This window comes from Setaria viridis, chromosome 4 (genome assembly GCF_005286985.2).
Source record: "Setaria viridis chromosome 4, Setaria_viridis_v4.0, whole genome shotgun sequence".
Lineage (NCBI taxonomy): Eukaryota > Viridiplantae > Streptophyta > Magnoliopsida > Poales > Poaceae > Setaria > Setaria viridis.
Window position 1 is genome coordinate 2,133,829 of NC_048266.2, and position 26,905 is coordinate 2,160,733.

Genomic DNA, 26,905 nt, shown 5'->3' on the forward strand with positions numbered 1-26,905 from the left:
TTAAAATGCATCAACATATTTACTAAGTACTGGCTACTGCCATGACAATCACCAATCATTCACAGCCGTTTCACATCAGAAACATCGCTTTCTTTAGCTTTACCATCCACGAGTATATGTGTGGTCGAACCAATTTCGCGTAGAACCATCGGACCGAGAACACACAAAAACCTGGACCGGTGGTGGCCGGGGCCCACCCGCGCTGCCCTAGGCTGACAAAACTGCGCGCGCAGGGGTATTCCCGTCCTTCGGCCACGACCGTATCCCATACGCACACGTACCCCGTGAGGCCGTACCCCGTGTGTATATATGCTGCACGCAGCACCGCGGCTTCCACTAACGGCTCTGCGTCGTGGCCGCGTTGCAGAGAAACAGAGGGGAGACAGGAGAGGGGAGGAAAAAAAAACTCGTGTATCTCTCTCTCTCTCTCTCTCTCTCTCTCTCTCTCTCTCTCTCTCCCCCCGTCTCGCGTGTGAGGTGGCGAGCCCGAGGAGCGGAGGCCACAAGTCCAATCCGCCCGTATCTAATCCGCTCGAGCGCCGGGAGGAGGAGGGGGAGCGGGAGCGGCGGGGCGGGCCTTCTTGATTCGGGGCTCGTTCTCCTGTGCTTCGAGGTGAGTTCCCGGCGATCTGCTAGCTACGAGTTTATCCGGTGGGGTTTGGGGTGGCGGATTCCTGGCTGCATTCCGGTTTCGTGGGTACTTAGATCTGGCGGTTTCTCGCGTGGAGTTCTGTCCGTGCCGGGATGCTGGGGATTTCTGTTACAATCCGTGTTTCTTCGGGTTCAAATTCGCGGGAATCGCTGGGGCTTGCGTGTAATGTTTGGTTTTTAGGCGGTGTTTTGCTTGGCATGAATTGGTCATGAACAATGCTACGGTTTCGGATGTCGGGTCCGTGTGGATTCGCCGGCAATGTGCCTCTGTTCTTGCAAAAAACAAACGGAGCTTTTCTGCGATGCGTTCCGTTTAATTGGATTGGGAACGTTACCCAGCTGGCTTGAGCTGTATTGTTAGAAGAAAAGGTGAGATTTCTCTGGGCTAGCGGGCAGCTGTTTGCCCCCAAAACACATCCTGGCCCCAAAGTTGAAATGTTTATCTAATGGAGGGGCATTGTCCCTCACTTCCGAATTGATTCGTGTGGGCTCAGCTCGTTTTAATATCCTTTGATACTCGCCTTCTTTTGCCCCCTAAAGCTACATCTTTTAGCAGCTGTATGCCTGGATCCGGTGGCTTATGGCTGAATTTATGCCCGTCTAATTTCAGAAAATATTTGTGTTCTCATATTTTCTGTATCACATATTGAAATGTTTATTGCTTCTTTCTGTAGCTATATCGATTCTGGAAGCCCCAAAGTGGGAATTTTTAGCCATCGTAGTCACACAATAGTTGTGTTCCCTTAAGAGATCCTATTCACGAGAATGCAATGGAAAATAGGGGGAAAAGCTGCACATGTTATATCTTCTCATGAAGCTTTTGTTTCTGTTGATTCTTTCTTCAGGTTGGCACTTTGGGTGTACAATCTCAGCTTCTTTGAATTCCGAAGCACGGTTGAACCATGGCCGGGTCCCTTGCAGCCTCAGCTTTCTTCCCTGGCCCAGGGGCTTCCCCGGCAGCGGCCGCCAAAACATCGAAGAACATGGCTGGCGAATTACCGGAGAATTTGAGTGTCCGTGGTATTGTCGCAAAGCCTGGCGCCCCTTCTGGGAACATGCAAGTGAAGGCTCAAGCACAGGCCCTTCCCAAAGTTAATGGCACCAAGGTTAACCTCAAGAATGCGAGCGCAGACAAGGAGGAGGTGATACCCTACAGTGCTCCCAAGACATTCTACAACCAACTGCCAGATTGGAGCATGCTTCTTGCGGCTGTCACTACCATCTTCCTGGCAGCAGAGAAGCAGTGGACATTGCTTGACTGGAAGCCCAAGAAACCTGACATGCTTGTTGATACATTTGGCTTTGGTAGGATCATCCAGGACGGGCTGGTGTTTAGGCAGAATTTCTTGATTCGGTCCTATGAGATCGGTGCTGATCGTACGGCTTCTATAGAGACGTTAATGAATCATTTACAGGTGACATGATTACACCATGAAATTTCAGTTTCTCTATTAACTATCGGTGCATTTGGTTTCTTTGAGGCTCACACTATCTTGAATTTTTCAGGAAACAGCTCTAAACCATGTGAAGACAGCTGGCCTTCTTGGAGATGGTTTTGGCGCCACGCCAGAGATGAGCAAGCGAAACTTGATCTGGGTTGTCAGCAAAATTCAGCTTCTTGTTGAGCAATACCCCTCATGGTACGTTTCTGGAAACCGTAAATTACCTTGTCCATTTCTTAGAAAGCACGTATTTGTCTTTGCTTTCAATCAAATTTGTAACCGTTACTCTTTACGATCTTTATGGAATTGTTTATTTTTTATCCTTTGGCATGCATAATTTCTAAATTAAGTTCTGTGTGTGCTAGAATAGTGTTATTATATGTTAGTAAATTAGCTCAAGAAAATGCCCTAAAAAATAGCTCAAGAAAAATGTTCTATAGCTCAATTTTTCTGGACTGATTGTTGTGCATTTTGTAGATAGATCGATCATGAAGCTTTATACTACATAGTGTGAAAACTTCTTAAGTAATTCTTGCGGTATGCACTTAGCTTACTGAAGATTAGCAACACAAATAGTGTTCGATTGCTCATGATCCACCCTTGGTACAACTAACATGGTCAAGTCTGCCAATCTGTGGTTTCTTGATTAAAAGAGCAGGACTCTGGAGTTGTGCCTCTTTAATCGATGGATTCAATGTTTACCTGAAGATAAAAATGTGCACGTGGTGTGCTTAAGTTTTACTAGTAAATAGAATAATACTAACTAGCAATTAGAAGCTTAAGAAAACAACTTCCCTACCAATTTGCTGATTTTATTGGCCTGCAGGCTGCACAGATGAGCAAGGTTATTGCTCTCTTTTTCTTTGCCTGTTACTCTCATAGCCTGCATAATGCGGCACCTTAAAATGATCACTGCGCCCAAGCAAAACACTGTTAGGTGTCTTATATTAGTATAAAACTATTGTTCGGCATGATTGAGTCTGTACTCAGTGAACAATTTGGAAGTTTTTTGGTTAAAAGAAACATCTAGGTGTTGGAAGTTCATTTGTTTGGTAGGGTAATATATTAATGGCTTAGGACTGCTGAATTAAGTGGCATTTGTCCATGCCTCTTGAATGTATGAATAAAAAAGATCCGATAAATTGTACACCACAAGAGATCTGAAGTGGCCTTTATTGGTGAATCATCGTAAGAAATAAATGTTGTGGGCTGCCATTTCCTTGATCTGGATCGTAGACTCACTGCATTTAATTCGCTATTTAATTTGAGTCCTCATAAAATCAGTAGCTGCTACAAATTTCTGTAAGATTGTGTATAATGCGTGGGTTGTATTGCATTGAGCCTCGAGGGCGAATATATAGGGGTACAAGACTTGAGGGGCAAGAAGCCTCCCCGAGATATTTCCTATACTACCAAATATAGTCTAACACTTTCATTTGTTCAACTGGCAAGTCATCCGATTCTAAGTATACCTTGTTGAAGAAAAGGAAAAATAATTTCAACAGCAGTTTTTGTGGTTCAGATATAGTTTCGGACGCTCTTTTATGGGCTGCAAATTGCATGATATTTTTTAAAAGAAAACTTTCTGTAATTTTAGGGGAGATATGGTTCAAGTGGACACATGGGTAGCTGCTGCTGGCAAAAATGGCATGCGTCGAGACTGGCATGTTCGTGACTACAATTCTGGCCGTACGATCTTGAGAGCAACAAGGTCTGGAATTTTATCTGTTTTTGCATTTATCGGTTCTCTTTTTGATGAGGAAGGGCTCTCAGATTATGATCTGCTCCTTACCTTTTGAATTTTGGGTGCAGTGTTTGGGTGATGATGAATAAGAACACTAGAAGGCTTTCGAAAATGCCAGATGAAGTCAGGGCTGAGATAGGTCCATATTTCAATGGTCGCACAGCCATATCAGAGGATCAAAGTGAGAAGTTGGCGAAGCCAGGAAGCGCATCTGATGGTGACGCTGCGAAGCAGTTCATGAGGAAGGGGCTCACTGTAAGTTACATCCATGCTTTCTTGCTTTGCTGCTGTTGTACCTCGGTTATCATGATTTTTCCATGTGTTAAGATTTCTCATGGAACTCCATTATGTGTAACAGCCTAGGTGGGGAGACCTTGATGTCAACCAGCATGTGAATAATGTCAAGTATATTGGTTGGATTCTTGAGGTAATTTCTTCCAGCCCTACCACTTTTCATCTTATTTAATGGCCACTGCCCTGGCCATGTGATGGTTGATAAGATCTCACTGGCATGACTTAAAGTTTATAAAGTTTTGTGCAATTGTTTTGTAGTATAACTGACTGCTAGCACATAATCAATTGGCTACCTGTACCTGTAAAGTAGATTTTTTTTAATGAAGTGATCCATGCATCGATGTTCTTAATCTTTGCATATTCCTGAGGTGATCAGATGCCTGAATCCTTATCATTTCACCTTTTATTCCCCCCAGAGTGCACCTATTTCAATCCTGGAAAAGCACGAGCTTGCGAGCATGACACTGGACTACAGGAAGGAGTGTGGCCGCGACAGCATCCTGCAGTCACTCACCACCGTGGCAGGTGAATGCGTGGATGGTGCAGATTCCACCATCCAGTGCGACCACCTGCTACAGCTGGAGTCAGGGGCCGATATCGTGAAGGCACACACGGAATGGCGGCCCAAGCGGGCGCACGGCGGCGAGGGGAACATGGGGTTTTTCCCAGCCGAGAGCGCATGAACATCCCCCTGAAGCTGAACCGGCCGAGCAAGAACGTGGTGGGGGCTCCTGTATGTGAAGCGCGGATCCTAAGTTATGGCTACTAACCCAGAACGAGTGTTTGGTCGTGAGAAGTTTGGCTTGCTGGGGAACGCCGCATTACCCACCCAACCTGGGACAGTGTAAGGACGGAAGCTGCGAGAGGATTGGAGGAGGATGGTGAAGCCCAGGAGGAGAGGATGAGAAAGGAGCTTGTGTTATTAGGACAGCAAAACGGGAGGGTGACTGAGTTGTGCTGTGATACGCCGATTGCTGAATCAAGGAGCCAGGAGCTGATTTGGGGCCGGAGAGCAAAAGATTGTGCTGCAGGGGACTGTTAGTAGTGGTTTTAGGCCAGGTTGGGCGTGTAGGAGGCATTCCCTTTTGTAACAGCCTAATTTGTACATTCTTACCATCTTATCCTATCCTATTGGTTGGTTGAATCGCAGCCCTCCTGCGCTTCCATCCACGATGAATCCAGGACCATTTCGTGTACCGTTGTGTGTGCAGAGTGGGGTCGTTCGTCTATGACTGCAGATCGCAGTGCCACTAGATCTGCATCCTCCCTGAAGCTGCTTCGTCAAGCTAGTCTTCCTGTCCTTTTTCTTTATTTCTCATGGATGGAAGGTCTAACCGTGCGGTTCCTGGATGGAGCAAGGTACAGCGACGTGTAACCTGGCATGGGTTTCTTCACACCGTCTCCGGCTGTTGGCGTGCGCGCTTGCAACGACTTGTTTGGTGAGATGCGGTGACGGGGATCATGGATTCATGGGCAAGGGCAACGGCACTGCACGGCAGGCCGCGAAGAGACCTGGAGAGAAATGGAGGGGGGTGAGGAGGTGTCGTGAGGCGTCAGGCAACGCGAAAGGTTGGGTCGCGGAGCTGGCGGTGGTTGTGGCCGGCCGTTTGGGTGGCGCCGGACGGCGGAGGCACAGAGAGCTGGACGGCCGGGCGGGCTGCCGGACCGAACCAGCCAACCACCCGCATTTGGTGCGCTGAGCTGGGCTGGGCCCCGTGACAGCAGCAACGCCACCCGGGCAAGCCAAGCTACTGTGTGGCTGTGATCGCCGGCGCCGCCCGAAAAGGGTTCTGCCCCCGTACGAGGATGCTTCCGTTTCTGATCAAAGCATCGCACGTGACTGAAGCCAAGCAATGACTGTTAATTAGTTCACCATGGGTCTTTGGAGTTGGAGGTAAAAAACTCAAAAGTGACAAGCATCCGCATAGGCGCAGGCGCACAGCTGGTATCTGTTCCTGGCGGCAAAAAAGGCACGCGGTACCGCCGCCGCCGCGCCGGCGTGGCCTGATGGATGATGGCGACGTACGGCAGCAGTTCTTGTCCGCTGGCCGCCATCAGCGCGCGGCGGGAGGCTGATGGCGACGGGCGCCGGCTCGATGGGTCTCTCGCCGGAGCGGGGATCGCGAGCCCCAGCGGCCGGCACGCCGCGCGCACATGGATGGGATGGGAGTGATGGACCGCTCCGCTGCTGTCCGGTGTCGCGCGGTAGCTAGCAAAGCTAGATCGCGTGATGGCGAACGACGGGGGGACCCCGGCCGGGTGGGCTTCAAGCTCGCCGTCCGTGTCCGTCCCAGGCATTGAATCCGATCCCCGGTGGCCTGCGAACGTACCCGCGCTGCGAGCCTGCGACGCACGGACACGATCGGATCGGCCGGGCAGCGGCTACTGTTTGCCCCCCAGCGACCCCTGCCACGGCACAGGAATGGGTGGTTCGCGCATTCATCGTCTGCCGGCTATGCGCCTACTGTCCTCAGCTCACTGCTCGCCGTGATCGGGTGCACTGGTGCCGCCGCCGCTGGCCATGCTCATGGTGGCATGCTAGTAGGGTCCCAACCGGACCATGAGGGGTGCGTGCCTCGCGCGGCTTTCGTTCTGCTTACACTTTACAGGCTGCTCGTGCGTTCCTTGCCCACAGCAAGGTCAGCAGGTACAGTACAGTGCGCTTGTGTGTGCAATTGTGGCGCAACGGAGGACAATGGGAAGTGAGGGATGCTGAGGAATCACTCACGGCGATGCTAATCGCAGCTCAGACTGCATTCAGGATTATGTGGCCTGACCGACCGATCTTGGAGCAGTGAGTTTGCTTTGGCCCTCTGTTGACAGGGATCTTCAGTCCATCAGGACACAAAAGAACTAGTGATAAAAAAGGAACCAAAAAAAGATGGCGGTCTGTTGCAGTAGGACTTTGGGCCTACAGCGGGCTCATGGTGCAGCAGCCTGTTATCCTCCCACCGTTGGAAGCGGGCAGTGATCGCTGCTCTGTGAAGCCAGCCTCACGCTATTCCTGCCACTTTAGGCCCAGGGAGGCCCAAGACATTCGTCTAAGCCCCACCAGCCACTACAAACTTGGAACGGGCAGGCCAGCTTAGGCACAACCACGGGCCCAGGACCAAATTCCGCACCCAACATCCACGCCACCTTGATGCCCCCACTTGGGTCACAAGCTCTCGCTACTGAGCTCGGCGAGGGTGGGTTGCCGGGGTGGGAATTTAATCTGGTTCTGCGCAGTTTGGGTTGCCGAGGTGGTACTAAGCTTAGGAGCTTCCTGGCTTCTCTCGACAAGAAACAAGATAATTTTTTGAAACTGATGAAGAAACATGATATTCGTTAGGGTGAAACGGTGTTACGGCTTCAAAGGAGCACGTTAGAGTTTGGTGATCGAGATGATTACACATTGATATGCGGAGAATTTGGTTGACAAGAATCGTGAGCCTGTCAGTTCTGATTAACAAGAATCGTGATCCTGAATGAGATGAATCGAGTGAAATGCAAGGCCCACTGCTGCCACCTTCCATCATCGGCAAGACAGCGGCAGCGGCCCGGCGGCGCAATAACTGAGGCCGCGTTTTCCCTGGACCTGGGCCGTTCCTCCCTCAGCACAGCAGCAGCAGCGAGCAGCTCCGGCATGCGTACCGCGCGCCGCCGCGATGCCGCAGCTTGGGGGTGGCGCGAGAGGTGCCGCGCCGCGCCAGGCCTCCCGCGTCGTCGTCGATCGCGGACGATGCAGCTAGCGCGTGGCAGCAATAATCACGGATCGGATGATCATCGAACAATGGCGGATCCCTACACGGCAGCAGCAACCATGGCGGAGGAGGTGTTGGTAGATCGCTACGTGCTGTTCGAAGACGAGCTGTCCGAGGTAACCGCGGAGAGGGGAGGGACGCCGCCGTCGCTCACCGTGGAATCGGTCCTCCAGCGCATCGCCGCCGCGGGGCTCAGCGGCGACGAGGCGGAGGCAGCCGTGGAAAGGGCGTTGGACGCGGTGATGTCGCGGTACCGTGCGGAGATCGAGGCGCCGGCGGAGGCGATCCTGCGCGTGCGCAAGGCGTTCCGGCCCAGCGCGGTGGAGAAGGTGGCGGCGGCGGCGGCGGCCCTGGGCGGCGTCGACGCCGCCTCGTACCGCGAGGCGCTCGAGGGCATCGAGCCCCGCCTTTGTCGGGTTGCCGAACCCCCCGGGCTCACCTCGTTGGCCCTCCGGATGTCTTGGCCGGGTGACTCTGCCCTGCGCCACTTCCCCGCCGGCGCCTTCGTCTCCGGCGCCGACCACAACATCCTCGCCCTCTACGTCGGCCCCTACCGCCCCGGCTTCGCGGAGGCGGGGTTCTACCTGGTCTACGACGCCTGGGCCAACTCCGTCGCCGTCGTCCCGCCGCTGCCTCCCCGCTCCGCCACCATGTTCTCGCACTGCAGCATCGGGACGGGGGTCGCCGTCCTGCGCCACGGCCCGCCCAGCGACTACGTCCTCGTCGAGCTCCTCCCTCGTCAGGACGACCGCGGCCTCATCTCAAACACCGCGACCCTCTTCATGTGGCGGTCGTCCGGACCGGTCGCCGGCCGGTGGATCCAGAAGGAGGCCGTGCTCCCCCTCCCCACCGAGCCGCCCGACGAGGAGGAAGACGACGAAGACGATGCCTCGCCGGAGCAGCCCAGCTACAGGTTCTGCGCCGACACCGCGTTCGCCGTTGGAAGCACTTGCCTCTGCTGGGTCGACCTCCTCCAGGGCATGTTGGTCTGCAACGACGTGCTCGCCGACCACCCGGAGTTCCGCTTCGTCGGATTGCCGGAGGGTTGTACCGTGGAGCCTGAGCATGGCCGAGGGGACCAGCACCGCTCCACGTGCTGCGTCGAGCGCGGGGAGCAGAAGCATACCATCAAATTCGTCTCCATGGACGGCTACGGCCAAGGCCGCCCCATCAGCGAGGTGGCCCTCATCACATGGACCCTCGACGAACCCCAAGATCCGAGGTCAGAGTGGAAGAAAGCCACGGCGGCGTCCATGTGCTTCGGAGACCTCTGGGCTGACCCAACCTAGAATGACGACGATGGCCTGGACCTGCCGCCGCTCCCACCCAGCTGCCCTGTCCTTAGCATGCTACAAGACGATGTCGTCTACCTTGAGCTAGTGGACAACCAACGGCTGGAGGAAGACGAAGCTTCTGGCATGCTTGGTGGACGCTGCTATATGACATTCGACGCCGGAGGGTATTGTCGGTCTTCAAGTTCTCTCCTGGAAGCAGATGTTTTCCACCCCCTGACATCTTTGCTAGCCGCTTCACCATGTACCTCAACAACGGTACTCCCTCGTCCCAAAATATAAGTCATCATAGGAATTTTAGGACACATTAACAAGAAGATAAAATAACTTTGATTGCTCCTATTTATTAGCCATATTTGACTCTAATTGATCGCTGCATGCCCACATGCATATGCACACATGCTAAATTGCATATAATGATTTGTTTTTGAACAAATTTTGAATCATGGAATGACTTGTTTTTTGGATGGAGGGAGTAACTAGGTGACTTTGGTTATATATACTGTGCTCAATTTTTGGATTCGAGCAATGTTTGTTACATCTTAAAATTACACCTAGCTTGATTTCCTCCTTCCTTGTCCACCTATATTAGTAATCACAACTCGATCGAGTTCCTTAATTGTTTCCACGAATTTTTAATATGCATTATCGTTTCTTCCAAGTCCCGGGACAGTAGGTTTGTACATTGTATCCATCCTTTCAACAAGCTCATCTAGATATTTAAAAATTAATTGAATTGCATTAGAGCTATGCTGCTGAACTTTGTCACGACTCACGAGCGCATAGTAGCCATCATGAAAAAAAGTGAAATATTTACTTCCTCATAAACTCATAATGACCAGTAGTAAATGCCATAAAATGCAGTGCTGAATGGCAATTACGTTTGACAGAAACTTTTGCTTTTTTTCCCCTATGTAGAGGAGGCAGTGGGACAAAGCAATTCAGCAGCAGAAGTGCGAGGAGTAGATTACTCTGGCTGTTGATCGAGAATCGTGTTCCTTTGAATAAATGAATGTATTTTCGAAGCAAATGATCAAATTAGCCCATCTGTTTTGTGTCTTTCATACACCAGATGATCAAGTCGATGGAAATTTATCAGCGTGAATTATTTTGAGCTAGCATGGCTACATTATAGATACACACCTATGGTTATTTCATCATTCTCATATGCTGGCTACAATAAGCCCGTAAAGATTTGTACTTATACAGATGTAATGCAAGATGCAGCAAACAATCAATCACACTGACGCGAGAAAAACATTTTGCAGCATCAATCATGAGCTGATAATCAGAATTGCCTCCACAGAAAAAGATTAACACCATAATGGCGAAAAAAACCTCCCAGGTAAATATTGGAAATCCCATAGTGCGAGACAGATACAGCCCATTACTCTTGGGTCATTTCTGACAAATATTGATGTTAGTACAACAAGAATTCATGGGCCCAGATGCAGTGTCGGGGTGTTCCTTAACATGAGAATGAGATTCACCTCCACCTTGCGCCTCCCAGTCGGATTACCTCCTCAGTTCCAGAATCCCTGTGAGCTCGATCATCACCAGAATCATTCTTTGTGTTTGTTGCATCACCATATAGATCCTTCAGCTTTGCCAAGTTGGATGATTCTGGTGCCTTACCAAATGGGCTAGAGCGATGTTTGTCACCTTCAGTTCTGCCACGGACTGGACTCCTGCTCCTGCTCCTGCGGGTGCTTGAACGTCCACTTCTGTCAGAATCCCTGTCCCTCTTTTCACGGCCTCGCCTCTCACCATCCCTATCTGAATAACTTGATCGATGATGGTCCCGGTCACTGTGATCACGAGCTCGTCGATCATAGTCCCTATCCTTGTACCTGCCACGATCACGGTCTGAACGGTCCCTCTCAGAATCATGATCACGCTCACGGCTCCTACTTCGGCGCTTCCTTGGTGGTGATCTTGCACGGTCACCATCATAACTTCTTTCTTTTTCCTGTTTGGAAGGTAATGTTCTTCGGACTGGGGATGAATCTCTTGTAGATGCACGGTGTGGAGCACGCTGACCAAAAGAGACAGACAAAGAAGCCTTTACAGAAGGAGGCCTTCGGGCAGTATCGTTTGATTCATGTCTATTGGAATCCCCTGTCATTCCTGACTGCTTTGTTGGAAGCTTCAGCTTCTCAAGATGGCTAGTGACCTGCCGCAGAATTGGGAGAGGCACTCGTGGAAGAAGACTGTCGAAATAGTACTGCCAGAAAAATAACAAATATCACTGACACTTTGTTTCAAAATGTAAGAAATAATAATTCTCAATTGAAAATCGTTGTAATAGAGTAATATATAAAAAAAATACTGAGCAATTGGATCAGAGTTGTCATTAGAAAAAAAAAACAGAATGATAGGTCAATGTGATGGTAATTTTAATAAGCAAGGATCTCTTGTGGCATTTATGCATGCAATTGCCTGCAGCTCTAAAATTACTACATAAGATTAGACAACCAAAATGGTCGGCAGGATTGCAGGGAAAAAATAACAATTTTGCCAACTTTTTTGTGATTGCTTTCAGCAAACTGAGTTAACCACATTGATGTTTAGTGCATCTGTAACGGCTGGACCAGTAAATTGAGAGAAAGGACACATCTGCTCAAGAGTAGCAACAGGCAACAGCTGACCAAACCATAAGATCTTAATTTTGTCACCGTTCCCCTATCTAGCATGGCAATTAAATTGGTGAACTATTGGACCATGGTTAAATTATAGATGAGTTAAGAGAGATTTGCAAGCAATATCTCAGGAGCATCTGACTGAGAACAAATGCCGAGTCAAGCAGCAAAAAAAGGGGGAAAAAGTGATTGACAGTTAACTATCAAATAGGTCTTTGGCATTACTCAAGTCTTTTTTGTTGCTAGTAGCATTCCCTAAACAATACTGCCATCTATAAGATATTTAACGCGTTGGAACCATTTCACATTTTTTTCAAGAGAAACGGTCTTATTTCCTGATAACATATAACATACACCTTCAGGTAAGCATCAGAAAAAAGAAAAGACTAGCAACCTTGCCACAAAGGACCAATATGGGCAAAAGTTACACCATTTCATGTGAAATAATCCCCAATAAGTTAAAAAATAGACTAAATTATCTCGCAAACTAATAAGAACAAACCATTTCAGATGTTATGAATCCTTCAACCACTTGAAACATAGGGAAGGCTAGCGAAAAGAGTGAAAAGAACTTTTGAGCATCACATCATGACAAACCTTATACAGTGATGTTACTGGCGGAAGAGATGATGTCTCCTCTTAAAAGCAACTCCACAATTGAAATTTCCCCTCAGTATGCCAAATCAACAGGTGAGTGATTCAAGGAAGACTAATTGCGCTTAGGTTCAGAAAATAATATGGTTAATGATGTCCGCCCTCATATGTAAATTGGTAACTAAAGGACACTGTGATAGCAGCTTAGAATACCATTTTGTTATATGGCAGAAATGTCAAATAAGTTCAAGAGATATACCTGACCAAGGAGGAGATCACGCACGTAAACACCCATTGTAGTCATTTTACCATTTGATCCAGGGGAAAATTCCTGAAAGAATGACATTAGATTTGAGACTTGGACACTGGAAAGAAGTACAAAATGATTATTTACTACTCCCTCCGTTCCAAATTATAAGTCATTTTGACTTTTCTAGATGCATAGATATTATTATGCATCTAGACATGGGGTATATCTAAGTGCATAGCAAACTTTATGAATCTAGAAAAGCCAAAACGACCTATAATTTGGGACAGAGGAAGTACATCATAAAGAAGCATAAATAATTAAATATTTGACAGCTATAAACACAGGAAAAGTCAATGTTACTGTAGGCATAAAAATCATTTTCACAGATAGACCCACATGGCTAAGCAGTCAGTTCATAGATGTGCACATCGTTTTATTCCAAAGAAGAAAATGCTAGGACATGAATGGTGGATTCCAGAGAACCACCAATTTGACCTCCCATTGCACATTTCGATCATATCAACATCTTCCTTCAGTTCAGAATTTTGGTCAGTTCTTCCTGAGTCTAGAGTATAGATACAAATATAAGAACCATCTTTTGTTCTGCCTCTAGCTTTTTTAGAACTATATCTGATTTGCTACAAGCACAGCTCTTACTACATAGCAGGTGTCAGTATTAAAAGAAGATCTTTGTTTACCACAAGTTTAACATACCACTTAAGTGGAAACAATGCAGAAGTTTGTTGATAAGCAGTTGTTCTTTTGCTGCTTAAATTTAATATGAAACAAATGCAACGGAAGCAGAAGGGCTAATGGAAGAGCAACAATACCTCATCATCCTTGATGTAGGGTTCATACCAAGCCCACAGTGTCTTTGGTTCAGCAACATATCGCAGGTAGAGAAATCCAATCTGAAATATAACCGACTATTATTTTCTGATAGCCAAATTCATTTGTTTGATAGACTGAACATTTGAGATGACATACAAAGCTAGTACCATGTGCTAATGGGCATATCACTTGATTCCATGTTAATTCAAACAAAAGTCTATCAGTACTCCAAAACAGACTTCCAAGTTTCCCCACTTGTTACACCTACTCCGGAGAAGCTTCTACTCCCTCTGTCCCAAATTGTAGGTCGTTTTGGCATTTTTAGGTGCATAGTTTTTGCTATGCACATAAATATAGTGTATGTCTAGATGCATACTAACATCTATGAACCTAGAAAAACCAAAACGACCTACAATTTGAAATGGAGGGAGTAGCTAATAACAATACTCTGATTCACTGACTAAATTCCCCTAAATTGTAACAGTCTGCATGCAATATCTGTTGCTAAAGCCGGAAACGGAACAAAAACATTGAATTGAAAACCAAGAAGAGGCCAGAGGTAGACTTACAGCTCTGATGTAGGGGGAGTCCGGGTGCTTGAGCAGGCCGTGCATCTGGTTGACGGTGAGCTTCATGGTGAAGAACTTGTAGAGGAGGCAGAAGGCGGAGGAGGGCCCGCGGCAGTTGCCGGTCATCCAGGGCTCGACGTGGTCGACCTGGTGGTAGATCTCGTCGACGACCTCGTGGTAGGTCTTGAACTTGTAGAGCTCCTTGAAGTAGTCCGAGGAGAGGATGTTGACGGACAGCACCTTCTCCATCAGCACGTCGATGGACCGGCCGGACGACTGGATCTCCATTCCCAACTCTGAAAAGCAACGAAGATCAATTCGAATCGCACCCGAGGCCTTGAAGCGCAAGCGGATATATAGCAAAGAAAAGATTCGGTTTTTGCGGCGTCAAGATCCAAGCTTTCGCCTCGGAATCGAAAGGTTACCTCTTGTCTGTCCCACCGGAGCGCGAGCGGAGCCACGGGCGCGCTGGGAGACGCCGCCTCGGCGGCGCGATCGGGGCGGCGGCGGCTCGGAGGAATCGCTTTGGATTCGGAGGATTTGGGGGAGGAGAACCTGGACGAGAGGCGGAGGAGCCCGTGCCGTGGGTTGGGTCAAGGACTCAAGGCGGCGGGGTCACGCCGACTCTGCCTCAATCAAATCACAGCCGTCCGCTGGATGATCTAGGGTTAAGGATCGTACAGGGCCCGCCTGCCCTAGTTCAGGTAAAATTTCTATTTTTTAATTGATTTTTATTGATTGATTGAAGCCGATAGAAACAAATTCTACGTGAGGTTCTACAGTCTGAAATCGGGACACTGAATATTCTCCGAGGCAATTGAGCTACTCTGATGTCGAGACGGCACACGAACGACAGCCTTGTGTGAGAGGGCAAAAAGGAAAAAAGAAATCATCTCGACTGTTCCACTTCATGTTTTACGCCTCCATTCCCAAATTTTGAAGCCAAATACTCCCAACTCCATCAACTCTTGCTAACGAAAGCGGGGGGTGATCAGTAATGCACAAGCATCGATCCATGGTTCAGCTTTGCAGAAGATGAGAAGAACCAATCGAAGACGACGTCGCTATGTGCACTGGCAACTCGGAATTTTGACTTGAAAAGGAAAGCTCCCATGTATAAAATGTGGCATTTGATAATTCAGTTGATAAACATGGTCTCCTATTTCTATTATCCTTTCCGATGATTCCCACTCAATTTTCCATTCATCATTTCTATTAGCCGGACTGGTTGCACAACACACCGATAAGCCCGACCACCATCATTGACCACAAGTATAAATTACAAACTGCACCCCAAAACAACAGACAGCACAAGGAACCAAATCCCTTGCTGTTAACCCAGCATCAACATGCGATTCCAGGATGTCACCGTGCAGCAATAACATACTACAGTTGTGTGCTGGTGCATCAGTGACAGGAGGACGCCAAGGAAGAACCAGTGGCACAACGTACACCGTTGCATCATAGCTGTTACACAGCGAGGCATAATTCACGCTATACTGTACGATTCCAGGATAACTCCAACGAATCAAACAACAGTATATATAGTTTACAGTTACCTACCGTATAGTAGCGTACAGCTATATAAACTACTGCCACTCCAGAGTCCAGAGAGCCTCTGCCTCATTTCATTTCGCCCATAAGGCTGTGTGAATTGGCAAAGCCATTTCCATTTCCAACGGGGATCGCGGCAGGACAAAGACTGGCACCTTCGCCCTGTCCGTTTCATTACGTTTGTCAACCAAGACACACCTAACCCAACACAACAGGTGAAGGCCAGGACAAAATCAAGAACCCCCAATACCAATGATGCATGTTCACAGCACTGTCCTAGGGGACTCATTAAATTAAAAAGGTAATCCAGTTATCACCCAGCAGTACAGCCTGCGAGGAGCTTGCCAACGATCCGTACTTTGCCTTCCTACGGCAATAACAATGCTTCTGCTCCGGCCATCCGTTGAAAGCAAAGCTGACAGACATTTCCTTCTCGTCATCATACCATGGACTTCACGCAGCAGCAGCAGCACCGAGCGGAGGGCACCATCATGAAGCCAGACCCTGAAGATGAACCACCGCAGCAGCTGGAGGCCAAGCCCAGGAGGCTCTACCAAGCCTGGAAGGGAAACAACGTATGCACGACTGCTGCTCGGTTCTCCTCCTCATCTTTTTTTTCTCCTTTAACAGCAATTTGTTCTTCAGAGGCAAAGCTTTCGCCCATGAAAGAACTGTACAACTCCAGCCCTACAAACTTCAACTGATTTGAGAGTTCTTCAGACGTTGCCACCAATAGAGCAGAATTTACTGACAAACAGCTTCCTCAATCTGCAGATATTCCTGTGCGGTGGCCGGCTGATATTCGGACCAGATGCCGCATCCCTGCTGCTCACGGTGTTCCTCATCATTAGCCCGACCATCATCTTCTGCTACCAGATGAAATCCAAATTCTACTACTCCAGTAGTACTGCCCAACAGCATATGCATCGAGCAGCGGTGTTGATAGTCATCATCACCACAATCATGGTCAGTATCCATGCTGCCATCAAGCTGCTACTATCTTTTTAAGCTGTTCCTGAATCTACAGAGTGATATCAGCCTTTAACAGAACCATCAAATTCCAGAGTGATATCAGCCTTGATATCTGAAACTGTGATCAACCAGTTCTTCAAGATTAAACATTCCAATTGCCACAAGAGCCTAAAGCTGAAATAATCTGTGTCAACTTGGCCTCAAATGCAGGACCTGGTCTTCCTCTTCATGACATCAGCCAGAGACCCAGGAATAGTGCCAAGGAACACTAGAGCACCACCTGAAGCTGATGAATTACTGCTTGGCTCTAACACACCATCCATGGACTGGAGCGGTGGGAGAACCCCCAGGATGAGGTTCCGCCGGACCAAGGACGTCATCGTGAATGGCTTCACAGTGAAGGTGAAGTTTTGCGAGACCTGTCTGCGGTACCGCCCGCCACGATCCTCGCACTGCTCCATCTGCAACAATTGTGTCCACAAGTTTGACCACCACTGCCCATGGGTTGGTCAGTGCATTGGACTTGTAAGTAAGCCAATCGTTACTATTAAGCAACTGTAGTAAGCACTGTGGAATGAATCTTTGCTTTCAGTAAGAGACTGCAAGGGCCCAAACCTAGCTTAGTTTCCTTTAACAGCACCTTGTATTTATCTCATTTTAAGGTGTTCCTGAATCTACAGAGATCAACAAGCAATTTGTACTTATGCACAGTTGCATACAGCTCTAGTTGTACTATTAACCAAAAAAAAAGATCCACTTAGTCGTCTTAGACCAAAAAGTTAGTGGGAGCTTATGCTATCAGTTTATCACAAAATCAACAGGGAAAGCTGCCAACTCTAACTCGGCCTTTTTACCAGATTAGACGCCTAACTAGGAAAGCAAACTTCCAAAATTTTAAAAGAAGTAATGAACCACACCTAACATATGTCTCACTAGCTGACTTTTGAGGCTTCAAGGACAAAGCATGGTTAGCATTAAAAATTGATTAGTCAAACATAAGCCAAAGTTATTAAAAAATAAATACAATAATATCATACTAATAAACACTGCCTAGGTAAGTTTAATCAATATTCACATTCTTAAATAGTTTCCAGGCTAGTATAATCACCATTCTTTTTCATGCTTCTTGCAGAGGAACTACCGCTACTTCTTCCTTTTCATAGCAACATCGACTTTCCTGTGCATATTCGTCTTTATTTTTGCATGGCTTAGTATCTACAACCAGATGGAAGACAATGGTGGCTCTATGTGGTTGGCCATGCGCAAGGAAGCATACTCTTTTGCGCTAATCATATATACTTCCATTGTTGTTTGGTTTGTTGGTGGCCTCACAGTATTTCATCTCTATCTGATTGGTACTAATCAGGTGATTTTACTTCCTTGCAATAAATAATTACAAATTCTGATTCCATTATACAATATCCCAAGACAGTTTAAATATCTTGAACTAGTGGCAGGTGATAAATCAATTTCTTGCTCTGCTACTGGAAGATAATAAGATACAGTAAAAGCAACAGGAATTTGCACTGACCAAATATGTTAATCGGTTTCTCTTTTCTTTTTGAATGGGATATTGCTACTAAAAATTTCACTAAACGCAAAGACTGTACAAGCTACATAAAGAAAGAAAAGAAAGAAACAAGTATGGTTTTAGTACAATGTCGAAACAAACATATGAAGGTTGTAAGTAATACATTGTCCAAATTGAAGTATTCTTATTGGCCTGCAGGGTAGCATAAAGTTTCCAACAATTGCAACGTCTACTGTAATCATATTAGTACTTGTTACATCCCATAGTTTTAGCGATACTAACTGCATATCTTACAGACAACATACGAGAACTTCAGATACCATTACGACAAGAAAGACAATCCCTACCGAAAGAAAATTGCGGCAAACTTTGCGGAAGTGTTCTTTACCAAGATACCTCCTCCAATGAACGATTTCCGTTCACGGGTAGGTGAGGGTGCACTTGAAGCTGGATTCTACACGCCATACATTGGGCTGGACGTGACAACCCCAAGAGAGAAGATTGATCTAGAAAGGGAAAACAAAGTACTTGTTGGGGGTATGCAGATCCCAACAGTACTTCAGAACATAGACTATGGTTACTTTGAAGATAGTTCAGATGAAAAGAACAGGAACGAGAGCGAAAAAACAGTGCATTTTCCTTCAGCTTGGGCACATGGAAATGAAGGTGCTGGAACATCTACAGCAGCTACCGCAGCATGCAAGGATGAAACAAGTGAGGACGATCTTAATGAAATTGATAGTCCAAATACAACTTCCACCCAAGCATCAGCAGAAGCTAACACAGAACCACCAGGTGAGGGTTAAAGATAGTTCAAACAGAACTGCCCAATCTCCATGAGACGAGCAAATAGCTTCCTTTAGCTGTATATATGTTATCTCTGGGAACTTGTTTGTAGATAACTAGATATGGCCATTGTGATTTGTGATTCATATGATTCTTTATATCACAATGATTTCAAAGAGAGTTTATTAAACTGAATTAATTTCAGTATCTACCATGTATTGTTCAAAAAAAAAGTGGATGTATCAAAACGAGTGTATTAAACTGAATTAATTTATGTATCTCATTATTTTACGAGCATGTTGACCTTGGAGAGAAAAGTAGATGTATCATAAAAAAAGTATGTGCACTGATGGAGTTTCCTGCCTTTGTAATGCCAGGTCAGACTTATAAAATGGAAGGGACATCGGAAAGGAAGAATCAAAGAAGTAACACAGTCTAAAATGCTTTGTGAGTTACAGCAAGAAAGCAAACATATGGCATGGAACAAGACATCATTAACAGACAATTGCAAGTGCTCCTTATTGGGAAAAGAGTACATTTAACAAGCTGACATTTGCAGGGCAAATAATTTGCGACTCAAAGCAAAGTCTTGTAACTAAAAACAGTTCAATGGGTCACACATACGTGCACAACAGAAGCACTCAAGGCTGGTAGACATCTGGAAGTTGAAGGCCTACACTGGCAGCAGATTTGTTCAATATCTTCTTCATTTCATCAGATCGGTCCACAGCAATATTGTATGAGAATAGCAGGTCCTGGACAATGAAAAATGAACTAGAGTTAATGGAGTACATGAGAAGCCTGCAGTATACTACGAACATTAAACTGATGCAAAGAACTTGCTTGGTGTAAAGTAAAAAAACAATCATGCGTTCAAATTGTGGTTAAAATGAACGGACACATAGTGCAATCTGTTATATTACTCGATGCATGGGTACGAGACAGCCAATTAGCGCATAGCAAATGATCTCTGAGGACTCTTATCCAGATTTCTCACAACAATGATCTCTCGTGAAGTAGCATCTCATTCTCTATAAGCAACACATAGCACATCAAAAGAAAGGCAGTCAAATCAAGTGGAGGGAAGAGAGAGAGGACTCTTCTTTGGCATTTCATCGAATACTTCGAGAACTCCCCCGTAGAACAGGGTGGATATCATATTCTTTCCAGAAGTACCAACGGAATCGAAAACACCGCGCTTAATCCCCTACCTTGTGGTGATGGACGCTGGTGAGGAGGTAGGCGTAGTCCCCGGCGAGCCGCAGCCTCGCCCTGGCGTCGGCCTCCGTGCCGGCGGGGGCGCGGAACTCGGCGGCGATGAAGTCACGGAAGTGCTGCTTGGAGGCGTCCCCGCCGACGTGCTTCTGCACCGCCCTCAGCACCCGCCGGTACACCGGCGCCGCGGCCGCCATCGATCCGTCGTCTCCTGCGACTGGAATGGAAGCAGCGATGGCCGGAGGCGAAGGAGCGCCTGTTCTGTCTCTCTGACTGCCTGGCTCGCTGCGGGAAGAGATCGAGCTTACAAACGGGATGGCACTTTATCAGAAAGCACCCCAAAGGATTCCGCTTTTACTATAAACATCTCTCTCGAAAAGAGATCAAACTGCATCCTTATTTTTCAACAGGATTATTTTCAAAAAAAAAAATCAACAGGATGTTGCGTTGCAGTCACAGCATTCATTGTTTGTATGCAGCTGTACCTGTATTCTGAAGGACCTTAGTTCTGCAGATTGAAAACAATTTGCATCGAGTTCAAAACCTTGACAAGTTGTCTTAACAAACAGACTATTGGGGAACAAAAACATTCATCGCAACAGAATTTTCGGCTGTGTCATCATCCCACGAAGCTGTCACTGAAGATGACACAAGAACAGTTCAATCACCGCAGAGTGTTTCTTCTTGCAAATAAAAAACATACCACCATCAGAATTCAGAAAGCATTCATTGATGCATGGGGCAAGTTAATACCCCACAGGCCACAGAGACATATCTAAGCACACCAGTAGCAGGATACGAGTTTGAGCAACTGAATAAAACATCATTTACAGGACCTTGATCACTTGGACATTGCACCCAACAAATAATTTAGTCAGAGCTTCAAAATGCTACTATGCCACACCACCTCTAATCACAAATCTATCCTGGAGCAATTACAAAAAAGCGCCAAAAAATCGATCAACTATACCACACACTCAGGTCCATGTTTACCTACTGACTAACAGTTTAAACACTGACCATGAGAAAATATTATCCAAAAGCCTAGCAGTACCGAATAAGATGGGCCCAGAATCTCGGAGGGCAACCAGAGTTGAGCACAGCTCACCAATTTCCCAAAGATCATTCACAAAACGAATCATGTTGCTGGTATCCTCAAGGATCGTTACACGGCACTTTGTGTGAAAGTGAAACCACGGAACAGTAAACAGTGACAGTGATCCGATTGAGGATAGCAGCAGCAGATTGCTATTTTGGAAATACCCTTGTTGAAGAAATGGCACAAGACGAAGACAATACTATGAGCTATGGACCTTTCACAAGTAAATTATCTACAACAACAAAAGGTAATGGGCTGATCACTCTTGATCTTCCACATTTTGGATTTGCAAGAAGATGTGCTGCGGTATTAACTTGATGATGTATCGACCTCCTTCCCATGATCTTCATTTATTGTTCTTCGCAATCTTTTCAACCATATCTCATAGTCCATTGGGTATGGGGTCCCACAAAGGCTGTCAACATAATCCGCAAAGGCTTTTAACAGTGCTGAGACGTCACCCAACTTCTGCTGTATAACTCTTCTAGACCATGACGTCTCCCTCCATTGAAGTGCACTTTCAACTGAGTCAAGCTCTGGGCAAACTCCACCACAAGAGAAATATAGAAGATAAATTAAACTTTCAGCATCAGATGCTGCACATAGCTTGCCTTCCTGGAGCGCAAATGTAGATGAGAAGAACAGATTCATCACAGGTCGATCCCTATCTTCTAGGATAGCATGACCCCATCCAATAAGCACAAAATATGGATGCCTTGAACCATTACTCACACGAATCACATTCTCTGGCCGGATATCACCATGACGGATTCCTGCAGATGCTGATGCAGCAAGAGCAGATAAACAATCATGGCAACATCTCAGAGCCTCCTCAACACCGAACAATCCATTCCGTATCAGATTTGAAATGGTCTCACCAACTGGTGAGGTGACAAGGATTGGAGTACTGCACCATGGATGACCACAACTTCCACTTGAGTTTGGCTTGTTACATGGACCTGGATGGATGGCACGCCCAGAAGATACCATCTGTGGTATATATCTGCTAGAAATGCCTCTTTGCTTCATCAAAGTCAGTACTTTGGTCTGCCTTTGTACTTGGTACCAGGAATTCATATCCTCCCACGCAGGCTCCAGATGAGAAGGGCTGGAGCCTACATACAACAAATAGGTTTTGGTAGGCTCTTCCACAGGAGTAGAACTATAAATAGGAGGATCACTGTCTGTTAGAATGTCATTGATCTGGAAACCTTTCTGGCTGTAAGCATCATCCATCAATACAACAGATCCAATTTCAAGCTTCAAGATTTCCTGTGGTTTCACATCAACAGCTGTTTCCTCCTGTACTTCGACAATTTCAGGAGAATGACTTCGCTGCTGGTATCGAGATAAACCATTACCATTAGCTTGTCTGTCAACCAGATGTCTTTCCGATCTTCGACTTTGTAGCCGTGAACTATGTTCCGTTGCTAGTTCATTAAGAGAATACTTAGGGTCTCCATAAAATTGGATCATTGAGTGGAATATTGCAATAAGAACTTGAAGAGTCCCAATGTCTCCCCAGTTAGCATTCCCAAGTTTGTTCCATACTCGATCTATGGATGAAACTGAAACTCTGGCATGTTTCTTTATCCACTCAGCAGCACAGTCATAAACATTGTTCAGATCAAAATCCAGCTTGTTCAGATCACCTTCGACCTTTACCACTCCTCCAAACTGTGAATCCACAAGAAGCAAGTAAACACAATCTGAATTGCGAAGAACGGTGGAAGATCTGCTAAGGCTTCGAGATAGTAGAACACGCAAAGCAAAGAACAGTGCCTCCCCCAAGACAGCAGGAGATGGCTCCTGGTCACCCTGCGCGGAAACCATTCCAATATCAGGTCTCAACAAAGCCAACACAACAATATGATCCCATCTTCCTTGTGAATGCTTCAAATTCTTCAGCAGTACAGCCGTTGCACAAACACCATCGAGTTTTCCACTGCTAATAGCCTTCTCAGCAGGATAAAATTTGGAGCTTGTGCTATGTATACAGGCAACTGAGAAAGGCATCGCTTCATCAGGACCCCAGAAAGTCTCCCAGAGTCCTTTAATGCCTGCATGAAGGAAATCCTCCAAAGCAAGATATGCAGTAGCTTCAAAAACATCTGATGTTGATGCATAAAGAGCATTTGGCATCCGTACTAGTTGCTGAAAAGTAACACCCTCCAGAGCATAATCAAAATTCTGTAATTCAGTAAGGTCGAAAGGAACATCAAATGCTGGCTTCCTGAAACCACAATCTTCATTGTGACCAGAGAACCAATCCTCTAGGCTTGAAGTTAAAAGTTCATTGTCCACAAACTTCCGGAGAAAATCTTTGCATGTCGATGATGAGAAATTACGGTGTCGACCTCGTGATGAAGTACTAGATTTTTTTGGTGCTGAACCAACTGATATATGGTCAGGTGATTGGTCTGCAAAATGGTGTCAAATCCCTCAATTACTAAGTGTGAAGTTCAAAGGATGTTCAAGTAAATGAATGTGAATGCTTCAAGAAATTCTGGGATTCAAGGTGAGTAATCAAAAAAGGAAGTAATATATAAGCACTAGGATACTGAAGGTAGAAAGTGTAGCATGAAACCATATATATGACAAGAAAAACTGAAACCTACAAGTTAGCTTACAAAAAGATTATCCACTAGGTTTAACTGATACCTACATGCCAATACCAGAACAATCTTATGTGGACATGGATTTTTGTGATTTTTTTTATAAATGTACCCAACAAGCCTATACAGATCAAGGAAAAAGCCTAGAAGCAAAAAAATATGGATATGATGTTCAGGACAATTAAGATTAGAGAACCAACCAACCAATCTACTAACAAAAAATGACTTCTCAAGTTAACCTGATTTTACCACAATGATTACCCATGAATTACTGAAACAAGCAAATACAAGCATTAACTTTATTTTACTCTGGATAATAGCAGAAAGTGCACAGAAATTAGCTATTGGAGTAACCAAATGTAGTAATCCCATCCTATCCTTCATTCCTTGTACAAAACTCTACATCAACATAATGACTAGATAGATGGATTGTTCTGTGGAAATTGTGCTCATGTGTGCTTGCTCTTAATACCTCAATAAAACCAGGCATAGCAAATCAGCAATTGGCAAGACAGTCCAAAACAGGGATGGATGGAGGGAGGAAGAGAGAAACATGGTAGCCTATCAGCGCTAAAGACTTTACGATGGTAGCCACCAATGCAAGCGAAACATAGATGTTTACTGTTTCAAGACATATGATAACCGCTTCTTTTATAGATCTACAATGATTTAATTTCTAAATCGGATGAATTGGCATTGCTGCATTGTGCAACCTTCGTTTCATTTATATTCTGTTACCAGGGGGGGTGGGGGCAAGAACATGGCATTGCCATGCTGAAGAAATTATACATGGCATCTAGTGGCACAAATGTGCAATGCATATTGTTATTCGTTACATTACCAAAAAAAATGCCAAACTCAATTGCGCTTCCTCTGCAATATCATTTCAAAATAAGCCCATGGAATTGCTTTTTTTTTTCTGCATGGTAACGCGGTTGCTGCTCCATACCTATCTTAATTTTCCTCACTAATTGCACACATGATTTGCTTTAGTGGTGTAACCTTAAAAGTGATTTTGCCCTGCCTTGTAAAAGGATAATCATATCGACTAGCACAAACCACCAACAACACATGAAACACAAAAGCCTAAAACCACCATATATGTAAAAGAGTTCCATTTCGTCCCATAAACATGAACAAGACCCTGGAGAACCCAAATACTCTAATGGACAAGACTTGAATCAAGCACCGCATTCAGAGCTAGAATAAAGGTTGGGATCCAAGGTCTTGATGCATAACTTCGCAACACAAAGTCAAACCTTCGCCTGCTCTCCCAAAGAATCAACCCAAAATCAGAAGCAGCACAAACAATCTACCCTGAATTTTTTTACGCACGTATTCTACTGCTTCGGCAAAGGAGAAGGCCCTAAAGGCAAAACAAAGCCGCCCAGCAAAACAAACCCCGCGCAGATCTAGAACAGAAGCTATGTACCCTCATAAGGAGACCAAGTCCAGCAAAGAGAAAGCTCGTACCTTCCATGAGGCGGCCGGGTAGCCGTCCTCCTCCCCCACGTCCGGCGGCTGCGGGCGCTAGATTGGCGCGCTGTCAGATCCTGAAAGACCAGACAACAATTTTGATAGGAATTAGGGATAAATCAGAGGTTTAAGGGGAAGAGAGAAGGGGAATCCCAGTTACAGCAGTTTAACTCGGTGCCAAATCATCGTTCGAACAACTAGTAGTAAGCGAAATCATCCAGCAACTACTAGCCAAGCCATCAATAGCTCCATAGCCAAGTCATGGGGAATACCTACCTATAATGGAGGAGCGGAGGACTAGGCCGAGGACGACGAGCCGAGCCCTGGTTCCGTGGTCCCGTGCGCAGAGAGGACGAGGACGACGAGCCGTGCGCGGCGGGAGAGGACGAGGCCGAGGACGACGAGCCACGCGACGAGCTCGTCCCAGGCGTTCCTTGCGAGCCGGTGCGCGCCGTGCCCGTGCGGCGGCGATTTGGGGGTGGAGAGGGCGCCGGCCGTGCCGCCCCTGCGACGGCGGAGCGGGCTGGGAAGGCAGGCGGGAGAGGGGGCGGCGGCGACGGGCGCGGCGCCGCTGCTTGGGTGTGGCGGCCGGCGTGTCGCGTGCCGATGTGTGTGGTGGGGTGGGGGGGTGGACTGGTGGTTGCCAGGTTGGTGGATGATGAGGGAGATTTTTTTTTTTTTTACTGGGGGAGTGGGAGTTGGGAGGAGGGGAGCTCACCTTTTTGTGCGTGCAGGTGCAGTTGGAGGTGTGTGCTCTGCTGTAGCTGCGCTGTGCTGTTTTGGGCTTTTGCTCTTTTCTCGCCTTCCATTTGGTGGTCTCTGTTTGTTTGTTGGCTCTGCCAAGATGGCATGGATTTTAATTGGCCAGAGAGATTAGTAGCTTTTGTGCCCTGCTACGTGAATGATGAAGGGCATCAGGCTTGTTCTCATCTTCTTCATGAGGTGAGATGGAGACAACCTCTAGCTTGGATGGAGCTCATTATTTCAGTACACTCCAAGATACACGACTGTGTCAGAACTTTGGCAGGTACAAAACTACCTGAACTATATATGTGTACCACTGGAGGATGAACTATGTGCTGCAATTGCAACATGACCAAAGTACTCCCTCCGTTCCAAATTGTAGGTTATTTTAACTTTTTTAGGTGCATAGTTTTGCTATATGCACTTAGATACAATGTATGTCTAGATGCATAATAATATCTATGAATCTAGAAAAATCAAAACGACCTACAATTTGAAATGGTTGTAAAAATCAGGATCTTCTAGGTTTGACCAACTTCTCACATAGACCATGCACATTTTCTCATATCCTCTGCGTAACATTCAGGGTGTCATGGTTCTGCTGTGACTGTAGTATACTTTCTCCCGGAAAATATTCGTCATTTATGGAAGTAGCGCAGTGCCCACTCGCCACTGCGCTGCCGAGTGCAGCTGCAGAGAGGAGGCTGAAATCAGGAGATGTATCTTTGGATTGGATGCTCGACCGACCTCCTTCTCTTTACTTAATTTGATTGGACCTTTCAGGTGCAGCTGCTATATATGACTTCTTGTCCTAAACCTACATATACCTATTTCTTCCCATGGAACCGAATGTACAAATATTGA

At 46.4% G+C, this 26,905-nt stretch overlaps 5 protein-coding genes across 6 annotated transcripts; 2 read left to right on the top strand and 3 right to left on the bottom strand.

Annotated features, from left to right (window-relative positions):
- The first annotated feature begins 327 nt into the window (after positions 1 to 327).
- On the top strand, positions 328 to 5,327 carry LOC117852979 (palmitoyl-acyl carrier protein thioesterase, chloroplastic). The gene is made up of 7 exons (XM_034735309.2): positions 328 to 613; positions 1,497 to 2,066; positions 2,158 to 2,291; positions 3,691 to 3,804; positions 3,906 to 4,092; positions 4,196 to 4,264; positions 4,548 to 5,327. The coding sequence occupies exons 2-7, from the start codon at positions 1,554 to 1,556 to the stop codon at positions 4,812 to 4,814; spliced, it is 1,284 nt and encodes a 427-aa protein (XP_034591200.1). The 5' UTR covers positions 328 to 613; positions 1,497 to 1,553; the 3' UTR covers positions 4,815 to 5,327.
- A 5,164-nt stretch (positions 5,328 to 10,491) lies between these two features.
- LOC117852705 (pre-mRNA splicing factor SR-like 1) lies at positions 10,492 to 14,624 on the bottom strand. 2 transcript variants are annotated; one of them, XM_034734913.2, is made up of 5 exons: positions 14,475 to 14,620; positions 14,050 to 14,345; positions 13,480 to 13,560; positions 12,659 to 12,730; positions 10,492 to 11,390 (listed from the first exon to the last, which is right to left on the bottom strand). In XM_034734913.2, exons 2-5 carry the CDS (start codon positions 14,335 to 14,337, stop codon positions 10,653 to 10,655), a joined length of 1,179 nt encoding a protein of 392 aa, XP_034590804.1. In that variant the 5' UTR covers positions 14,338 to 14,345; positions 14,475 to 14,620; the 3' UTR covers positions 10,492 to 10,652. The 2 variants fall into 2 exon arrangements, 1 of the variants encoding a protein (XP_034590804.1); XR_011897973.1 differs by having other exon boundaries at positions 11,249 to 11,390; positions 12,403 to 12,730; positions 14,475 to 14,624.
- Positions 14,625 to 14,760: 136 nt separating this feature from the next.
- Positions 14,761 to 19,792, top strand: LOC117852704 (probable protein S-acyltransferase 1). Its single transcript, XM_034734911.2, has 6 exons — positions 14,761 to 16,178; positions 16,378 to 16,569; positions 16,786 to 17,100; positions 17,708 to 17,941; positions 18,403 to 18,901; positions 19,270 to 19,792. The coding sequence occupies exons 1-6, from the start codon at positions 16,050 to 16,052 to the stop codon at positions 19,329 to 19,331; spliced, it is 1,431 nt and encodes a 476-aa protein (XP_034590802.1). The 5' UTR covers positions 14,761 to 16,049; the 3' UTR covers positions 19,332 to 19,792.
- Positions 19,387 to 20,432, bottom strand: LOC117852707 (uncharacterized). The gene is made up of 2 exons (XM_034734916.2): positions 20,104 to 20,432; positions 19,387 to 19,647 (listed from the first exon to the last, which is right to left on the bottom strand). The coding sequence occupies exons 1-2, from the start codon at positions 20,302 to 20,304 to the stop codon at positions 19,534 to 19,536; spliced, it is 315 nt and encodes a 104-aa protein (XP_034590807.1). The 5' UTR covers positions 20,305 to 20,432; the 3' UTR covers positions 19,387 to 19,533.
- A 451-nt stretch (positions 20,433 to 20,883) lies between these two features.
- Positions 20,884 to 25,953, bottom strand: LOC117852703 (uncharacterized). The gene is made up of 3 exons (XM_034734910.2): positions 25,574 to 25,953; positions 25,295 to 25,374; positions 20,884 to 23,626 (listed from the first exon to the last, which is right to left on the bottom strand). Exons 2-3 carry the CDS (start codon positions 25,299 to 25,301, stop codon positions 21,516 to 21,518), a joined length of 2,118 nt encoding a protein of 705 aa, XP_034590801.1. The 5' UTR covers positions 25,302 to 25,374; positions 25,574 to 25,953; the 3' UTR covers positions 20,884 to 21,515.
- Between the last annotated feature and the right edge of the window lie 952 nt (positions 25,954 to 26,905).